This window comes from Panthera leo, chromosome D2, assembly GCF_018350215.1.
Source record: "Panthera leo isolate Ple1 chromosome D2, P.leo_Ple1_pat1.1, whole genome shotgun sequence".
Taxonomy (NCBI): Eukaryota; Metazoa; Chordata; class Mammalia; order Carnivora; family Felidae; genus Panthera; species Panthera leo.
The window spans coordinates 16,455,765-16,473,727 of record NC_056689.1 but is presented as its reverse complement, the minus strand read 5'-3'; the positions used below and the strand labels follow the sequence as shown (position 1 = coordinate 16,473,727).

General features: G+C 46.0%; 1 protein-coding gene across 2 annotated transcripts in view; it reads left to right on the top strand.

Moving 5' to 3' along the window:
- Positions 1–17,963, top strand: part of DISC1 (DISC1 scaffold protein) — a 358,119-nt gene that overhangs the window by 101,839 nt on the left and 238,317 nt on the right. Inside the window, exons 5-6 of one of the 2 annotated variants that reach the window (XM_042907612.1) lie at positions 10,100–10,229; positions 15,108–15,343. In XM_042907612.1, coding sequence (XP_042763546.1) covers positions 10,100–10,229; positions 15,108–15,343 — 366 coding nt within the window. Of the gene's footprint in view, positions 1–10,099; positions 10,230–15,107; positions 15,344–17,963 lie in introns of those variants that run through there. The other variant, XM_042907613.1, reaches the window with a different exon arrangement.

The window sequence follows — 17,963 nt, the reverse complement described above, 5'->3', positions numbered from 1 at the left end:
TGTTCAGGGGAGGTACAAACACACCATGGTCTTCCTGTTCTCCGGTCTCTGTCGTGTTCTGCTGGATACATCTTCCCATTGCCCATGATAGCCTGGGCAGGTACCATGGACGTCTGGCTCATTTTCAGTTACTGATGTTCAGCCCCCCAGGTCCAGTTTGAAACTTTAATCTCCCATATCCATTTCGAATCTCTCCCTGTCCATTGTCTGTAACCCTCTCCTTGTTGGTCATCGCTGCCTCCCTGGCTAACAGACTGGAGCACCCCGTGTGCAGGCGTTGGCACGCTCACTGTCCAGGGGCACCCACACGTGGGTTCTCCAGAGGACACCACAGGCCCCCCCCCCCCCCCCTGCCCAGACCCTGATGTGAATTCAACCTTTCCCAGCCCACCTGGGCAACCACCCCTTTTCACATATTAGTCAGCCTCTTTCTGTGGGTCCCCTTGCCCAACGGGCACACTTTTGGGGAGGATAATGTTTGTGACATCTACTCGATTCATGGGAAGTTCACCTATCTTTGCTACACCGAACGGTAGGCATTCAGGCTGTCCCATTGCAGACCTCTCTGCCTTGCCGTGGCTCTCCAATTTCTTCTTCTTTTTAAGTTTATTTGCTTATTTTGAGAGAGACAGAGAGAGTGAGAGGGGGAGGGGCAGAGAGAGAGGGAGAGAGAGGATCCCAAGCAGGCTCTGCACTGTCCGCTCAGAGCCCAGCGTGGGGCTCGAACTCACCAGCCATGAGCTCGTGACCTGAGCCAAAACCGAGAGTCGGACGCTTAACTAAGCCACGCAGGCGCCCCTCCAACTTCTTTATCCCTGCTTGAGGGGGTAGTGATACATCAGAAAGTCAGTTGTGTGAGAGCACACATTGCTGCAGACATTTGATGTCCTGTATCTGAATCTCTTGGCCTCCCACCGATTTCCGTTCCAGCTCTGGACAGTTCTCTCCACCTGCGGCTTCCAACAGGTTTGCGTGCCACACGACGTGCTCTGAAGCTTGTGAGGACGGGGAGTGGGTAATGAATGCCCCTGAGGGCAGCTGGCAAGCACTAGGGTGGGAGTTGGTGGATAGGTGTGCCACCCTCCCCAGCTTCTGGGGCAACAGTTCTGAAGCACATTCCACACGTTTTTCCAGGCGGTTCCTGGTAGGATTGGGCCCCAGTTGTTCCTGTGGTGATCAGCTCAGTAACATACCGTTGGTTGACTTATCCTGCTTCTCGCTTCCTCACTCTTAGTTTCTTGGGAATCACTTCTCCAGAAAATAGCCCAAACTCAGATCCTTGTCTCAGACTTTCTGTTAAGAGAACCCCAACTTAGACAGATGTCCATGTCGGAGAATCAGGTGTTCCTGCTTACAGGGCACCCCCGGTCTTTGTGAGTGGGTCTGGTGGATGTTCTTGTCTTTGTTTGGATTCAGTGGGAGCGTTTCTTCCCTCCTCACCTCCCCCCCCCCCACCCCCCCCGTGGGGCTGTGGAAAGGAGAAGGAGAAGCATGTCTCATGAAAGCTCCATTTCCTACATGGCCAGCGGGTGTGTGTGTTGAGTGGTGGTTGGCTGTGGTAGTATTGCTTGTGCAGTGCCTGGCGTGGGGCACTGTACCCCGCTGTTAGAGCAGTTTAGAATGGAGAGCGTTTGGGCCTGCGTTTTAGCTCTAGCTTCTGATTCTGGAGCAATCAGAAAATTACATTTCAATATCCTGTGACAGCAGCGATCAGAAGGGGACAGAGGGGCATCTATTCCTACTGTATCTGTCCTCTAGTCAAAAGAGTTATTTTTTACTTTCTGTTAAAAAGGGCTTTGGTTGACTATCACACCTGCAACTGATAATTTTCTCATTAACGTCCTGTATTTCTTGGACTGTATGCCTCCTGTGTATTTTCCCCTTGGACCTTCAGCAATATGTACTTTAAAATTGGTCATATTTACAGTCTAAATTGTGTGCGTGTGTGCAAAATGTCCTTTATCAAAGACTGTTTCCCGACGGATAACTTAAAACACAAGTGGATAAAATACAACCAAGTTTAAAAACAGAGATATACAATGGTTTTCCGATGGGGCTTATCAAGGCGGAGCTCCTCCGGTTAGCCTGTCCAAATATTTCCTGCTCACATACTTCCTTTCAGGTGGGGAACAGGAGAGATGAGTATCGTGTAGTCCGTGATGATTCTGGGCTGAGTCATTTTTCCGCCGACCAGTTCTTCCTCTAGTCCCTTTGAAACGTGTGATTCTTTATTTTCATTTAATTGTCATGTTGGGACCATCCCACCATGGAAATCCATGACAGTGGGCTCCGTAAGATGAGAAAATGACTGTTACAGACACGTTTTACCAGAGGTACAAAATGGGATGGCTACATTACGGTACCACGTAACAATGGCCATCATTATCCAGACACACCAGGGCATGTTTCTGAAGCCTGAATCGGGGCTCAAGGTGAGGCACCAGACTGGCATCAGTATGGCTAATGGAGACCCACCGCCGACCCCTTGTCATCGCCTGGAGATGGGAGGGAAGGAAAAGTGGAGAAGAGTACGTGCGGTGTGCCGCAGAGGACTCCTCAGAGTTTGTTTTCGAATTAGTGGATTCTAAATAAAATCTTCCAAATAAACGTCTCCCATGCCATCCTCTTTGCTCCCATTCAACTGAAGTCTGTCCTGGAGCCATTTGTATCGGGCGTAGCTGTCACAAACCCACATAAATATCCTTGTGCCCCCTTGCAGTGTAGTCATTTCTCTGAGTGGGATAGGACTATAGAAGACAATGATGTTTCGTTTCCTATTCTTACTCTTCATTTATTTAAAAACTTTAAAAAAATATTTAGTTTTGAGAGAGAGAGAAAGAGAGACAGAGAGAGAGAGAGCACGCGCGCGCGCACAAGTGGGGGAGGGGCAGAGAGAGAGAGACACACACACACACACACACACACACACACACACACACAGAATCTGAAGCAGGCTCCAGGCTCCGAGCTGTCAGCACAGAGCCCGACGGTGGGGCTTGAACCCACGAACCGTGAGATCATGACCTGAGCTGAAGTCAGACGCTTAACTGACTGAGCCACCCAGGTACCCCTATTCTGTTTACTTTTTAGATACAAATCAGATTCATATCTATATGTAGATCTATCTACCATAGATAGATAGAACTACATATATATAAAGGCAGAACTGTAAAGTTATCTGCATTTCTATGGTATTTGTGCTTTCACAGTGGCCTTGATAATTTACAATATTTCATTGGATGAGGAAGCGATGTCTAGATTTTTTATTTTTATTTTTAATTTTTAATGTTTATTTTTGAGAGAGAGAGTACAAGTGGAGGTGGGGGGGCAGAGAGAGAGAGGGGGGGACACAGAATCCAAAGCAGGCTCCAGGCTCTGAGCTGTCAGCACAGAGCCTGACACGGGGCTCAAACCCACAAACCGTGAAATCATGACCCCAGCTAAAGTCGGATGCTTAACTGACTGAGCCACCCAGGCACCCCAGCGATGTCTAGATTTAAACCACACTTCAGTGATTATATGGCTGGCGCAAACCACTTCTTTCTCACCATCTTCCCAAAGAGGGAGGGATGGAAACACGGAAGTCACATGATATGAATTTGTTAGAATGGTCATCCATGGGGGACAGCAATGAGCAAAGGTATTCCGAGGGGCTGTAAGAAATAGTCATCTGAACTGAGGTTTTCCCAACTGTAATAATGAGAGCACGGGCCTTGGTAAATGTTGGTTTTTTCCTTGACTAAAATTCTTTGATTACAGAAGTGGCACAAAACAGCAATATTTTTAGCACCATGAAGGCACATTTCTGTCTGGGAAAGGGACCTTCTGTGTTATATACACAACTCTGTAAACCATAGCCATTGCCGTGAGCCCTTCTGGCATGGGATGTCCTAGCAGGTGCATCGTCTGGCCTCTCTCCTGCCCTGTAACATTCTCACTCTACATACTTCTGAAGGCAACCATCAGAGCAAAAGGAGGGTGCGGGAGAGCTCTGGGGCCTCGGGTGCTGGCTAGGGAGGAGGTAGTGATGTGTGTTCATCTCAGGCACACACTTAACCACATGATTCCAGAGGCGTCAACCCCCAGAGGGTTCATTCCTTCCTCAGTATTGTTGAACTACACACTCACAAAAGCCACATGGTGTGTGGGGTCGCTGGGAAGAGAAATGTTCTTACTGCTTTCAGTGGCGTAGGACCTTATTTTCCAAATGGGTTTATCCTTTAACTGGCTAGTGGAAAAGACACAAGGAGAAAGGCCAGGATTTTTCCAGCACTGGGCAGCCCCAGATGGGGGCCTGTTTGAAACCCGGCGGCGGAGGGTAGGGTCTTAGAGACCCCGAGTCCCTGTTGGCACCCAGGGCTGTTCTAACATTCCAACCCTCGTGTTTTTAATTCTTGCCCCTCAGGGACTTGCTCATTTTACATACTGATTAGTTTATGGCAGCAATGCTAATTTGCACTGACATTAGGGATTACACATTGAGAATTATTAAATATAAAGGGAACAACATGGTAGAAGGAAGAGGGAGCCTGGCTCAGAGGACTGAACATCTGAACAACAGACACCTGTCCCTGGCTTCATTACTGAGCCACAGCGTGTCCTGGGGCCGCCACTCAGCCATCTATGGATGGCTTTCTATACTCAGAGTCAAAGAGTGCGAGACAGGGAGATGAGTTTTGGTTAATCACAGGGGCTTTTCTTATGGCTTTAGTAATGAATGTGATTAACAATAATATGGAGAATTCCCAGTTACCCACCTGTAGCGCCTCTGTAGCTAATTTTCAATTCTATGTTGATTTCCTTCAATAACTCCCAGCCCGACCCAGATGGTATCTATTTAGGAAATTCAGGAAACTCTTAATATTTGCATAAGCAGAGCAAATTGGGAAATAAATTAGTGCAAAGAAATGATCCAATGAAATAGAAAGCTGAATATAAACGACTTCTGGATTTCCTAAGGCCACGGACTCATGAGATCATTGAACAAATATTTGCTAAGCCCCTACTCAGTGCAGAGCACAAGATGAGGTGAGTTCTTTCCCCTCCTGAGGCTGTCAGTCTGGAGCACGTGGCTGCGAGACAGGCCAAGACTCTGGAGCCCAGAGGGGGAAGCACGTCCCATTCCCACGGACGTCAGTAGTTGGTGATGATTTTGTTCCAGAGACTTCCTCTTCTGATACGTGTAAAGATCCTCGGGGACATTTCATCTGTAATCTTCACTGTGTAGGACCGTGTGCCCACTGGACATGCATCCAGAGGTCATTTTCCCGATGCAAACACGACACACGAGGGACGGCAAACAGCAAAGCTCTCTGAGGGCAGAGAGGTTCTGCCTCCTTCCTACCTGGCGCGAGGGTGGGGCCTGTGCCCAGTAGGTGCACGGCGTTCATTTGTTGAATAAACTGATTAGGACCCTTGTAATCAGCCATATAAGGAAGGCATCATCATCCTCACCACCTTCCTCATTTCAAAAACGAGGAAGATGAGGTTCAGAGAGCTTTAATGAATCCAAGGACTCGCAGCTAGAAAAAGGCAGAACTAGGGCTCAAAGCTCACCTCCCTCCCCGTGCTGAACCCTCCCTTTCATTCTCAGCTGGGCCTTCTGGGGAGCAAGCAAGGGGACTTAATCTGTGGGTGTGGGTGGCGTGTGATTAGAAGCCAGGAGGAAACAGAAGTTTATAATCTTGCCGAGAGCCTAAACGGCATCAGGTTGTCCAGGAAAGGACTGGGAAGGGGGGGGATCAGCCGGATGCACCCCTGACCCCTGGACTCCGCTGTTTGTTCTCATTGTGACCGAGAGTAAGTCACTGAATGTCCCTGACACCTGCTTCCTCAGTGGCAAAACTCTAATAATAATACTTCCTCTTAGGTCTGTAAGGAGAAGTGAGTGTGACAAAAATGATAGCGTCTGGTGCACAGAAAATTCTCAACTCATACTAGTTTGTTTTATTATGATCAGCCTAAGCATTTTTATTACAACGACTCCTGTAATTTGCCTTCAAGCACATGAATCAGAGAGTAACAGGTCTTAAAATAAATTTCTAAATTGCGTGGTCTGTTACAATAAGCAGTTTTCAAGATTATTCAGAGAATGTGAATCTGTGTCAGGCCCAGGAATACGAGGAGGGTTCCCTTTTCTGTAGCTTCTGTTTCACAACTTAGAAAAGCTGAGGTGACTTATTTTCTACCATTGTTTCCAGAAATATCAGGGCTGCAGTGCTTGGTTGGCTCCCTCATTTGTAAATGCCACGTTAAGATTGAGGAAGTGGGAGACTCACTTCCACCTTTCAACTCCTAGAGTAATAGGTTGAGACCTGGGTTGAGCATTTGTCCGTTGCCTTATATTTTCCTTTCGGTGTGTGTCTCCCCTGCTCTGGGCAGGAACCAAGTCTTCTTTACTGCTGGGTCCCTAGCACCCAGCACAGTCCATGGCACATAGTGGGTGAGCTTGATGGCGTTTGCTTTTTCAGAATGTTTGAACGAAATGGGGTAAGAGTGAAAGGAGATGAACAAAGAACAAACACATGTTAGGATCAGTTACTCATTTTCTTCTACCTCCCTGCCTTCCTTTTGTCCTTCCTTCCTTCCTCCCCCCCTCCCTCCTTCCTTCCTTCCTTCCTTCCTTCCTTCCTTCCTTCCTCCCCCCTTCCTTCCTTCCTTTCTTTCTTCCTTCCTCTTCCTTCCTTCCTTCCTCCCTCCCCCCTTCCTCTTCCTTTCTTCCTCCCCCCTTCCTTCCTTTCTTCCTTCCCCTTCCTTCCTTCCTTCCTTCCTTCCTTCCTTCCTTCCTTCCTCCCTCCCCCCCTTCCTCTTCCTTCCTTCCTCCCTTCCTTCCTTCCTTCCTTCCTTCCTTCCTTCCTTCCTTCCTCCCTCCCTCCCCCCCTTCCTCTTCCTTCCTTCCTTCCTTCCTTCCTTCCTTCCTTCCTTCCTTCCTTTTTGAATATAGCTGACACACACTGTTACATTAGTTCAGGTATACAACTTAGTGATTTGACAAGTTTATACTGTATGCTGTGTTCACCACAAGCGTAGCTACCATGTGTCTTGTTCCATGGCTGTGACAATATCATTGACTCTGTTCCTTGGGCTGTGCCTTTTATTCCGGTGACTTACTCATTCTGGAACTGGAAGCCTGTATCTCCTTATCACCCATTTCACCCAACCCCCCACTCCCAACGTTCTGGCAACCATCAGTTTGTTCTCTGTATTCATAGGTCGTATTCTGGTTTTTGTCTATTCATTGAATATTTACCCAGAGAAGATGAAAATACTAATTTAAAAAGATACATGCATCCCTCTGTTTATTGCAGCATTATTTACAGTGGCTAAGACATGGAAGCAACCTCAGAGTCCGTCAGGAGACAAATGGATAAGGAAAACGTGGCACATGTGCATGTGCATATACATGGTGGAATATTATACACCCATAAAAAAGAATGACACTGTGCCATTTGGGACAATGGATGGACCTAGAGGGTATTATGCTAAGTGAAATAAGGGAAATAAACTAGACTAAGAAAGACAAATACCATGTAATTCCACTCATAAATGGAATCTAAAAACAATGAGTTGTTTTCTTTCCAAGAAACGTGGAGGGACTGAGACCCTGTGTGCATGCACAGATGAGAACATGCAGCTTTGTGCTCCTACTTGCTGAATCCTGAAGTCGGTATGCATGTGCAGGCTAGGTACAGCTCTCTGGAAGGAGATCCCGAGGGAGGGGACGGGTGTACTTTATGCCTTCGACTGTCTGAAGGTATCGATACCTGCTTTCCCACAGGGGATGACACCCTTGATCATTAATGTATGAAATGTGATTGATTTCAAACACAGACATGTCTGTTTTGTCCAAGGGCTACAACAGACAGGTTGGCTATGTTAAAATATTTAAGTAAACAGTGTAGCTACTTAGTGTATGTGGTAGAAAACATTTCCGTTATGGTGTTAAAAATAACATACGCTTACTAGAGAAAACTTAGAAAATCAAAGATTGGCCAAAAGAAGAAATTCCACCACTCAGAGGTGAGAGCTGATAACATTTTGGTGGGTATTTTCCTTATCTTTTATATACATGAGTTTTTTTTTTTTCCTTACAATAGTTGTTTCATAGTATACATATTACCATAATAGCTGCTTTGAAAAAAGTGATCATTTTCCATGGGGTTACATCTTCTTTGGTGACCTAATTTTAGTGGCTGCGCAGAGTGACTGCCGTTGTTGACTGCTCTGGTCCTCGTTTGGGGTACAATTGTGTGTGTTCAGTTTTGGGCTATTAAAAAATGTATTTTTTTTTTAAACGTTTATTTATTTTTGAGACAGAGAGAGACAGAGCATGAACGGGGGAGGGGCAGAGAGAGAGGGAGACACAGAATCGGAAGCAGACTCCAGGCTCTGAGCCCTCAACCCAGAGCCCGACGTGGGTCTCGAACTCACGGACCGCGAGATCGTGACCTGAGCTGAAGTCGGACGCCTAACCGACTGAGCCACCCAGGCGCCCCTAAAAAATGTATTTTTGCAGCCAATCTTTGTGCACATCTGTGATCATTTACATATGATGAATTCTTAGGAGTGGGAATATAGGATCCAAGTTATATTATATTTTATGCTAAATTCTTATTCCCTTCCCTCACCAAACAATCATGGTTCCCGGAAACCTTTGCCAGTTAGGTGAAAAATGATATTTTATGTTGTGTGAATTTGCACTGAAAAGTATTTTTGATGGTAAACATTTTCCTTGACTCTTTGTAATTCCTTTGTTTGAATTTCTGATCGACGTGTTCGTCTTTATTCTTCTTGGTTTGATAGAACTCTTGAAATTAGCAATATTTTTCCCTTTTCTGATTCCTGACTGGCAATATTTTCCCCAGCTTGTTGTTTGCCTTTTAATTGTAGTTGGTGGTGTTTTCCTAGACTGTAGCCTCCTTGAATGGTTGACATGGGTTTTCACTTAGGGTATATATATTTTTTTCTGTCCAACTGCATTGAGCCAGAAATTGAATACTTTAAGGACGAATTTGTCATCCTTTAAGGACAAATGCCTGCAAGACCCTTACAAAGGCAACTCACCAGCATGAGCTCAAGCCTATGCTGCATTTCCCCCAGCTTTGACCAAATGTGTCAACTCCTGTAGGAAAAAGACACAGAGCCAGATTTTAAGTGGGTTTTGACAGTCTTTTAGCAAAGCTTTTCTGAGAAGCTCTGACCCAGGCATCTGCAAGCCAGTCATACCTCTTCTTAATCTCCACAGCCTGGAATTTGGCTCTGGACGATCAAGTCAGTGCTGTCCAATAAAACATAATGCAAACCACAGGCACGATTTCAGATTATCCAGTAGCCGCACTAAATAGAAGAAGAAACAGGTGAAATTAATTTTACAAAATATTTAATGCAACCCAATACATTGAAAATATTAGCATTCCAACCTGTAACGCACAAAAAATATTGAGATATTTTTGCCCTCTTTAAGTCTTTAAAATCTGGCATGGGGGTGCCTGTCTGGTTCAGTCGGTAGAGCCTGCAACTCTTGATTTTGTCAAGGTCTTGAGTTTGAGCCCCATGTTGGACATGGAGCCTAATTAAAAAACAAAAATATCTGGGGGCGTATTTTACAATTTCAGCACATAGCACACGGGACTAGGGGCCATGGTACTGGACGATGCAGGTGTAAAACAGTCTGGCTATGGGTGAAAAAGCAAAAGCCCCAACAGATTGTAATTAAAACAGAAACTTACATTAGGGACCTCATCCCTATGACCTGCCTAAGTGTGAGAACAGCTGGTGGCCACTTGGTGAAATTTCTCTCTCTCTCTTTTTTTTAAGTTTTAGAATGAGAGAAAGAGAGAGCATGAGCAGGGGAGGTGGGGTGGGGAGAGAGAGAGCGAGAGAGAGAGAGAATCCTAAGCAGGCTACACCCTGAGTGCAGAGCCCGACGCAGGGCTCGATCCCACGACCCTGGGATCATGAGCTGAGCTGAAATCAAGAGTTGGACGCTCAACTGACTGAGCCACCCGGGTGCCCCTGAAATTTCTTTCTCTCAACATTTTGTAGATCTGGGGATTTCAGCTTCTCTACCTCTGTACCAATATGCATGTTTTACTTTAAGGGCCAGCAGTGACGGCGCCCAAGCCCTGCTCAGAATGGAGCCAAAGCAGTTCGAACCCACTGCCCAGGACGCCCTGCATGTGTCCATCACCAGACGAGACTGGCTTCTTCAAGAAAAGCAGCAGCTGCAGGTAAGCAGGTGAAGAAGAATCTTCAGGAAATGGGCCAGCATTTTTCTTACCCATTTAAGCCACATGGGGCAGGGCGGATCTTTGCTTTGCTTGAATGTAGCAATTAGAGCTTTGGCCGTCCACCCGTGAAGTACAAAAGGGAGAGATGGGTGGAGATGGCTGGAGGGCTTGTAGGAATCTCATTACCTACTAGGGGTTTGAAAGCTCAGTGGTGTTTGTGCCTGTTTTCGATATTCCTCATTACCTTTTGAATACGCTTTCCTTGTCTGCCAGGCCAATTTGTCACCTCTTATCATTTTGACCTTTACGAGGTTCTTTTGAAAAGCAGGAAGAAATCCGTGCTATGAAAATCCTTTATGGAAAATCGTATCTAGTTAGGACTGTAAGGAGCAACTGTTAGAGGGCAGAGTTGTAAGTAGGGACTGGGCAGGCTGGCATGTCTGGGAAAAGCTGGCGGGCATTGCATGTCCAGGTTGGCCCAGAGCAGTTGGCCAGGGGCTAGAAGTCTTGGAGCAGCACTGACTTAAAGGCAAGAGGCAATCAGGAGGTTGAAAGCTCCTCTACCCCCACCTTAAAGCTGGGTCCACACCTGCTGGAACCTGGAGGCTTTGAGGCAGGAATGGGGAATAAGAAGGAAGCATCCATTGAAGGTATCTGGACTTCCAGAAAGAGCATGGGTCTTTAATACCCGAGAGTTAATCTTGGTTTAGGCTCTAAATAACAGAATGAATTTAGATCAGTTTATGGGGCTTGGGCAAGTTACTGGACCGCCCTCCTCTCATCCCCACTCCCTCATGCAGGGTATTCTTGTTATCTGAGTTTGCCCACCCAGATCCCCAAAATAGCAAGGTGGCAAAGGGAAGCAAAAGTCATCACAATTTGAAAATATTCTCCAATAAACTGAATGGTTATATATTCAATGAGCATTACCACAAAATTTCAGGTGAAAATGTGAAATCTTGTTTTTGTTTTGAAGAATATGTATCAGTTAACAGTCTACATAATTCCTGCTGATGTCAGAGTGCACAGAAAATAATTTTAGCTCAGGATACTTAGTGTTTGAAGGGAATGTTCTTGGCAGAACTCTGGGGGAGAGGTGGATATTCATTCAGCAGGTATTTGAATGCCTCCTCTGTGCCAGATACTGTTTGAAATGCTTAGGATTGAATGCTTAGGATGAAGTTGATGTTCTAGTGGGGGGGGGGGGCGTGGGGAGATACATAAGAAATGGCAAACATAATAAATACCTAAATTATCTACTTACCCTGTTGTAGGGTGGTAAGAGCTATCATGCGTAGGCTAAGGTCAACTCATTGAACAGTGAGAGTAAAGCAGAGGGAACAGCCACGTGAAGCCTGCAGTGTGGATGTGCCTCCTGTATGCAAAGGGCAGCCAGGAGGCCAGGCTAGGATAGAATGGTGGAGGAGAAGGTCAGGGAGAAAAGGGATCTTGCAGGGCCTTGCACACCTTTGTAATCACTTGAGCTTCTCTCTGACTGGAATGTGGAGCCATTAGAGGGTTCTAAGCAGTGAAGTGACATAATCTGATCCCATTTTAAAGAATCACTTTGACTTCTGTGTTAAGAATAGGGTGTGGGCCGTTTGCACTGCTGGTGGGAATGCAAACTGGTGAAGCCATTCTGGAAAACAGTATGGGGGTCCCTCAAAAAATTAAAGATAGAACTACCCTACAACCCAGCAACTGCTCTACTAGGTACTTACCCAAGGGATACAGGTGTGCTGTTTCTAAGGGGCACATGCACCCCAATGGTTATAGCAGCACCATCAACAGTAACCCAAGTATGGAAAGAGCCTATGTGTCAATCGATGGATGAATGGATAAAGAAGATGTGGGGTGTGTGTGTGTGTGTATGTGTACACACACACAATGGAGTATTACTCGGCAGTCAAAAAAAATGAAGTCTTGCCATTTTCAACAGCATGGATGGAACTGGAGTGTATTAGGCTAAGTGAAATTAGTCAAAGACAAATATCATATGACTTCACTCATGGAATTTAAGATACAAACCAGATGAAGATAGGGGAAGGGAGGGAAAAATAATACAAAAACAGGGAGGGGGCGAAACATAAGAGACTCCTAAATGCAGAGAACTGAGGGTTGCTGGAGGGGTTTTGGATACGGAGATGGGCCAAATGGGTGATGGGCATTAAGGAGGACACTTGCTGGGGTGAGCACTGGGTGTTATACGTAGGGGATGAATCACCGGATTCTACTCCTGAAATCATTATTGCACTATATGCTAACTAACTTGGATGCAAATTTTAAAAAGTAAATTAAAAAACAAAGAATAGGGGCGCCTGGGTGGCGCAGTCGGTTAAGCGTCCGACTTCAGCCAGGTCACGATCTCGCGGCCCGTGAGTTCGAGCCCCGCGTCAGGCTCTGGGCTGATGGCTCGGAGCCTGGAGCCTGTTTCCGATTCTGTGTCTCCCTCTCTCTCTGCCCCTCCCCCGTTCATGCTCTGTCTCTCTCTGTCCCAAAAATAAATAAAAAACGTTGAAAAAAAAAAAAAAAATTTAAAAAAAAAAAAAAAATAATAAAAAACAAAGAATAGGGCATAGGGCCACTGTGAAAAAGCACAGTGAGTCTTCAGAGCATTAAAAACAGAATTACTGTGGCACCTGGATGGCTCAGTCTTTTGAGTGTTTGACTCTTGATATCTGCTCAGGTCGTGATGCTGTGGTCAGGGGATCGAGCCCCACATAGGACTCCACACTGAGCCTGGAGCCTGCTTGGGATCCTCTCCGCCCCCCCCCACCCCCCCTTTGTGTGCCTCTTCTCTGCTGGTGCTCTTTCTCAAAATAAACAAATAAACATCAAAAAAAAAATAGAATTACCACACAATGAAGCAATTCTACTTCTTGGTAGATGCCCAAAGGAATTGAAATCAGGGCCTCAAAGAGATGTCCATAGCAGCGTTATTCACGATAGCCAAAAGGTGTCCCTCTGTAGGTGAGTGGATAAATCAAATGTGGTACATCCACACAATGGACTATTGTACAGACTTAAGAAGGAAGGCAATTCTGACACATGGTGCAACTTGGATGAACCTTGAGGACATGATGCTAAGTGAAATAAGCAAAAGGACAAATACTCTGATTCTACTTCTATGAGGTTTCTAGAGATTGATTCATAGACACAGAAAGTAGAAGGGTGGTTGCCAAGGGTTGGGGGAAGGCAGGGTAATGGGGAGCTGGAGTTTAATGGGGACAGAGTTCTGGTTTATAAGATGAAACGAGTTCTTGGACAGACAGCGGCAGTCGTCGCAGAGCAGTGTGAATGTACTCAGTACCACGGAACTGGCATTAAAAGTGGTTAAGATGGGGAGCCTGGAATTTTGGCTCAGGTCATGATCTCACGGTTTTGTGGGTTCGAGCCCTGCATTGGGCTCCATGTGGACAGTGCAGAGCCTGCTTGAGATTCTCTTTCTCCCTCTCTCTCTGCCCCTCCCCTACTCACCCTGTCTCTCCCCCACTCTCCCCCTCAAAATAAATAAATAAACTTCAAAAAAAATCTTAACGAGATGATTAAGGTGGTGAATTTTATGTTACATGTATTTACCACAGTTTAAAAAGAAGAAAGAAAGAAAGGAACAGGGTTTGGGCAGAGGCGGAGTTGGGGAGTTTAACTGGGAAACAATGGCAATAATACTGTAGTGTGGGACCAATGGAGACACACATTGTCTTCTTCTTCGCGTGTCTTAGGGGTGGATCTTCAGCTCTGCCTCAGAGTCTATCCCCCACCCGCTACTGGAAGTGGGGTCAGGAGGTTGCAGTTGTAGGTGATCTGTAGCTTGGGTTTAAGACAATGTGGATAAGAGCTGGGGAGGCGCCCAGGATTAGCGCTCTGCTCTTATCAGCCAGAAACCCATGCACACATCATGGGAGGGTGGTGACGGAAAGAGCCTCACTTTAAATTCAGAACACCGTGCGCTGTGAGATGATTATGTGCCCTAACACTGTGCACACAATGTGTGTTCAGCTGCCTGCTGCTTGTTTTCTTCTTTGACCTCAAGAGTGGATGATACTCTATAGATTCTTTGGATTTTGGTTTGCTATATTAGTGGAAATTAAATTTACTTAATATTTTTTATGAACCTTAGACTGCATCAAACTATCTGCAGCATCCCTTTGCTCTTTCAATCTTGTAGACTTAGGAAATTGTGATTTAAAAAAAAAAATTTTTTTTTAACATTTATTCATTTTTGAGAAACAGAGAGAGACAGAGCGTGAGTGGGGGAGGGACAGAGAGAGAGGGAGACACAGAATCCAAAGCAGGCTTCAGGCTCTGAGCTGTCAGCACAGAGCCCAACGCGGGGCTTGAACTCACGGACCGCGAGATCACGACCTGAGCTGAAGTCGGAAGCTCAACCGACTGGGCCACCCTGGCGCCCCAGGAAATTGTGATTTTTAATCTTTCTCTACACACTAACTTTTCATGGTTGGGGACAGACCGACCAAGGACTGTCTGCTTTTCTTTTTCGGTCTGTGACCTGTGTTACCTGTTAGCTTGTACCTCAAGCACATGACATTTGCTGCTCTGTGTTGTAGCTCTTCTGCCCGAAAGGAAGTAAGTCATTTATGTATCTGCTTGGTTCTTCCAAGTCAAATTCCTGGCTCACCCCCCATAGTTATTTAGTACTTGGGAGAGAATGTTTTTCCTTATGCCAACTAATCAGAAATACAAAGCTGGCGTGATTTTTCCGCTTCAGCAAACCTCCAAAAATCTGCCCGGCTCAGAAGGGGAGCTTCATGGCTCTCATGCATATGGCTGAATTTCATTTGACGGACTCATTACCAGCAGAGCGGTTTGCCACGAGCAGGGTTAACTTATAAAATCTGGTTTCTCCGCTTTCTACAGAAAGAAATCGAAGCTCTCCAAGCAAGAATGTCTGTGCTGGAAGCAAAAGATGAGCAACTGAGAAGGGAAATAGAAGAACAAGAGCGGCTGCTCCCGTGGCAGGGCTGCGACCTGGCCGCCCTGGTGGGCAGGCTGTCCCTGGGCGAGCTGCAGGAGGTCAGCAAGGCCTTGCACGACACCCTGGCCTTAGCCAACCAGATTCCCCTCCATGCAGAACCACCTGACGCCGTAAGGAGGTATTGATTTCCTAACTGACTTCGGATCACTCGCCTCCTTGACCTGTTTATGGGATTGATGTTGCCTGCTGTCCCTCATACACAAGAATTTTCTGAGCAGGGCTGTAGTTTTTCAGCAGAAGCACTATCATGATTTTGAACAGGAGAATTCTTCATTGTGTGGGGCAGACCTGAGTATTTCGAGGTATTTTACAACCTGGCCAACAACCCAACCTACTAAATGCCCATATTCCTTCCCATTCTACTGTGTACTAAGTTATCCCCAGGGGCATCTTCTCTCCCTTTGAGGTCTGTTGGAGATTCTGATGCCAGTCTTGGCTGAGGACAATCATCTGAAGAGAGGTGAACTATACTCTCCCTGAGGGCGGGGGGTGAGCCGTCAAGAGGGGGAAGCTCAGTCAATGACAGTGTTTCCGTCAGGAAGAATGCATGGTTGTTAATAATAGCTAGCATTTATTGAGCGCTTAGTCTTTACCAGGCATCGTGCTAAGCTTTATGAGTTGCTTCTATTATCATATTTACTTTATAGATGAGGAAAACAAAGTTCAAGGTTAGCAATTTGCCGGAAGTCGCAATGAGAGGCAAAATTGATACTTAAGCTGCTGTCTGTTCCTTCTCAGCCGAGTTTCCTATCTGTTTCCTGTGGAGTGAGAATCTTGCCTGTATTCTGTATTGTGCAGTGCCCACAAGAGGCACTTCACTGTCTTATACTTCAATGTCATGTTCCTATTTTGGTGAAAGACAGAACTCGCACATCCATGTGCTTTAGATAAAAAGCCGAGGAGTGCCCGGATGAGTATGCAGCTGGGTAGTGAGGTCTGCAAGTGCTGTGGGTGTCGAGCAAGGGGGGCGATTCGTGTTCTGCTTCGTTGGTTCGCCAAAGACAGTGCTTCATAAAACTAACCGCCTGTCGTGGCTGAGAACATGGACTCCGCCATCTGATTATCCTCACTCAGCCACGTGGCAGCTAGAATCCTTTGTTATTTGGGGGAGGGGATGATAATAATAACACTTACGTTACAGGGCTGTTATGTGGACCAGCTGCTAACACATATAAAGCTTTTATAGCAGTTTACTATGGTTACCACTTGTCGGTTTTTTTTCCTAAATATTTTAAACATTTTTCATTTTTTTTATATATAGAGAGAAAGTGCAACTGGGGAGGGGGGCAGAGGGAGAGAGAGAGAGAGAGAGAGGGAGAGAGAGAGAGAGAGAGAGAATCTTAAGCAGGCTCCAGGCTCAGCACAGAGCCTGGCACGGGGCTTGATCCCACGACCCTGGGATCATGACCTGAGCTGAAATCAAGAGTCAGACACTCAACTGGCTGAGCCACCCAGGCATTTGTCATTTTTTAAAACTTATTTTTTAAATATTTATTTAATTTTGAGAGAGAAGGAGAGAGAGCATGAGCGGGGGAGGGGCAGAGAGAGAGGGGAAACAGAGGATTCCAAGCACACTCTGTGCTGACAGCAGCGAGCCCGATGTGGGGCTTGAACTCATGAACTGTGAGATCATGACCTGAGCCAAAGTCGGAAGCTCAACTGACTGGGCCACCCAGGTGCCCCTCCACTTGTCATTTTTATTATGGGATTTCAGGCTCCTGAAGGCCTTCAAACTTCCTGTCCCAATGTGTCTTAGACTATTCAGTGAATAACGGTCCCCTCTTATACACATATCACATCCTATCCAGCCAAGAAAAGCCAGCTCCGGATGCTGTTCTAGGGAGGTGCTCAGGACCCCTTCCAGCCCTAATACTTCCCTTCAGAAATCTAACTCATGCCCACGGAGAAGGAGAAGAGATTTGGATTGTTGCCAAATTTCAACTAAAGGAAACTGACCACTGACTATGCCATGTGCTCTCTCTCTGCACCTTCATATGTATCCTTATACTATTGCCTCAGCCTGTAAGGATCTTTCCCACTCCTGCTTCCTGTGGAAGTCATTCTACATCTTTATGTGTCCACACACACACACACACACACACACACGTACATACACATACGTAGGTGCAAGTCTATATAATATGTATAGTATATACTTTGTATGTCACATATCATCCATATGCCCATAGTAACACGTGCATTGTATTATACATTATATGCATGTATCATGTGTAATGCATAAGATGAAATATCCATGCGAATTTATTATTCTCTTTACACATGCATATATTTACATGTGAGACTTAAAATGATCCCTTTTTGGTCCTACCATCCAGATGTGTCCTACTTATTTCTCCTTTTGCTTTTAACAGCACAGAGGTTTCTTATATGCCTCTCCTCTCTCCCACAAGCTGATGACTCTTTGCGGGACGGAGCTGGGGCGTGCTTAACTTAGAATCTGCTGCAGTGTGGCACAAAGCCTCTGTGTTTTGAGCTGAATTCATGGGCAGCACCCTTGCGGGTGTGTCCTGGGCCTGTACAGAGATGCAGAGGGCGTGCTTTCTCACACACTAACTCGTGGCGATCAGAGTAGCCCGGTTTGGCAGGCGGGCCACCCTCCTTGTTGGCATTTTACAGACGAAGATGCAAAAACTCCAGAAGTTTTCCTGGTGATGCAGCTGCTAAGAGACCTTGTATACATCCACAGCAGCCGTGGCATCCGAACCAATAAAAGACAG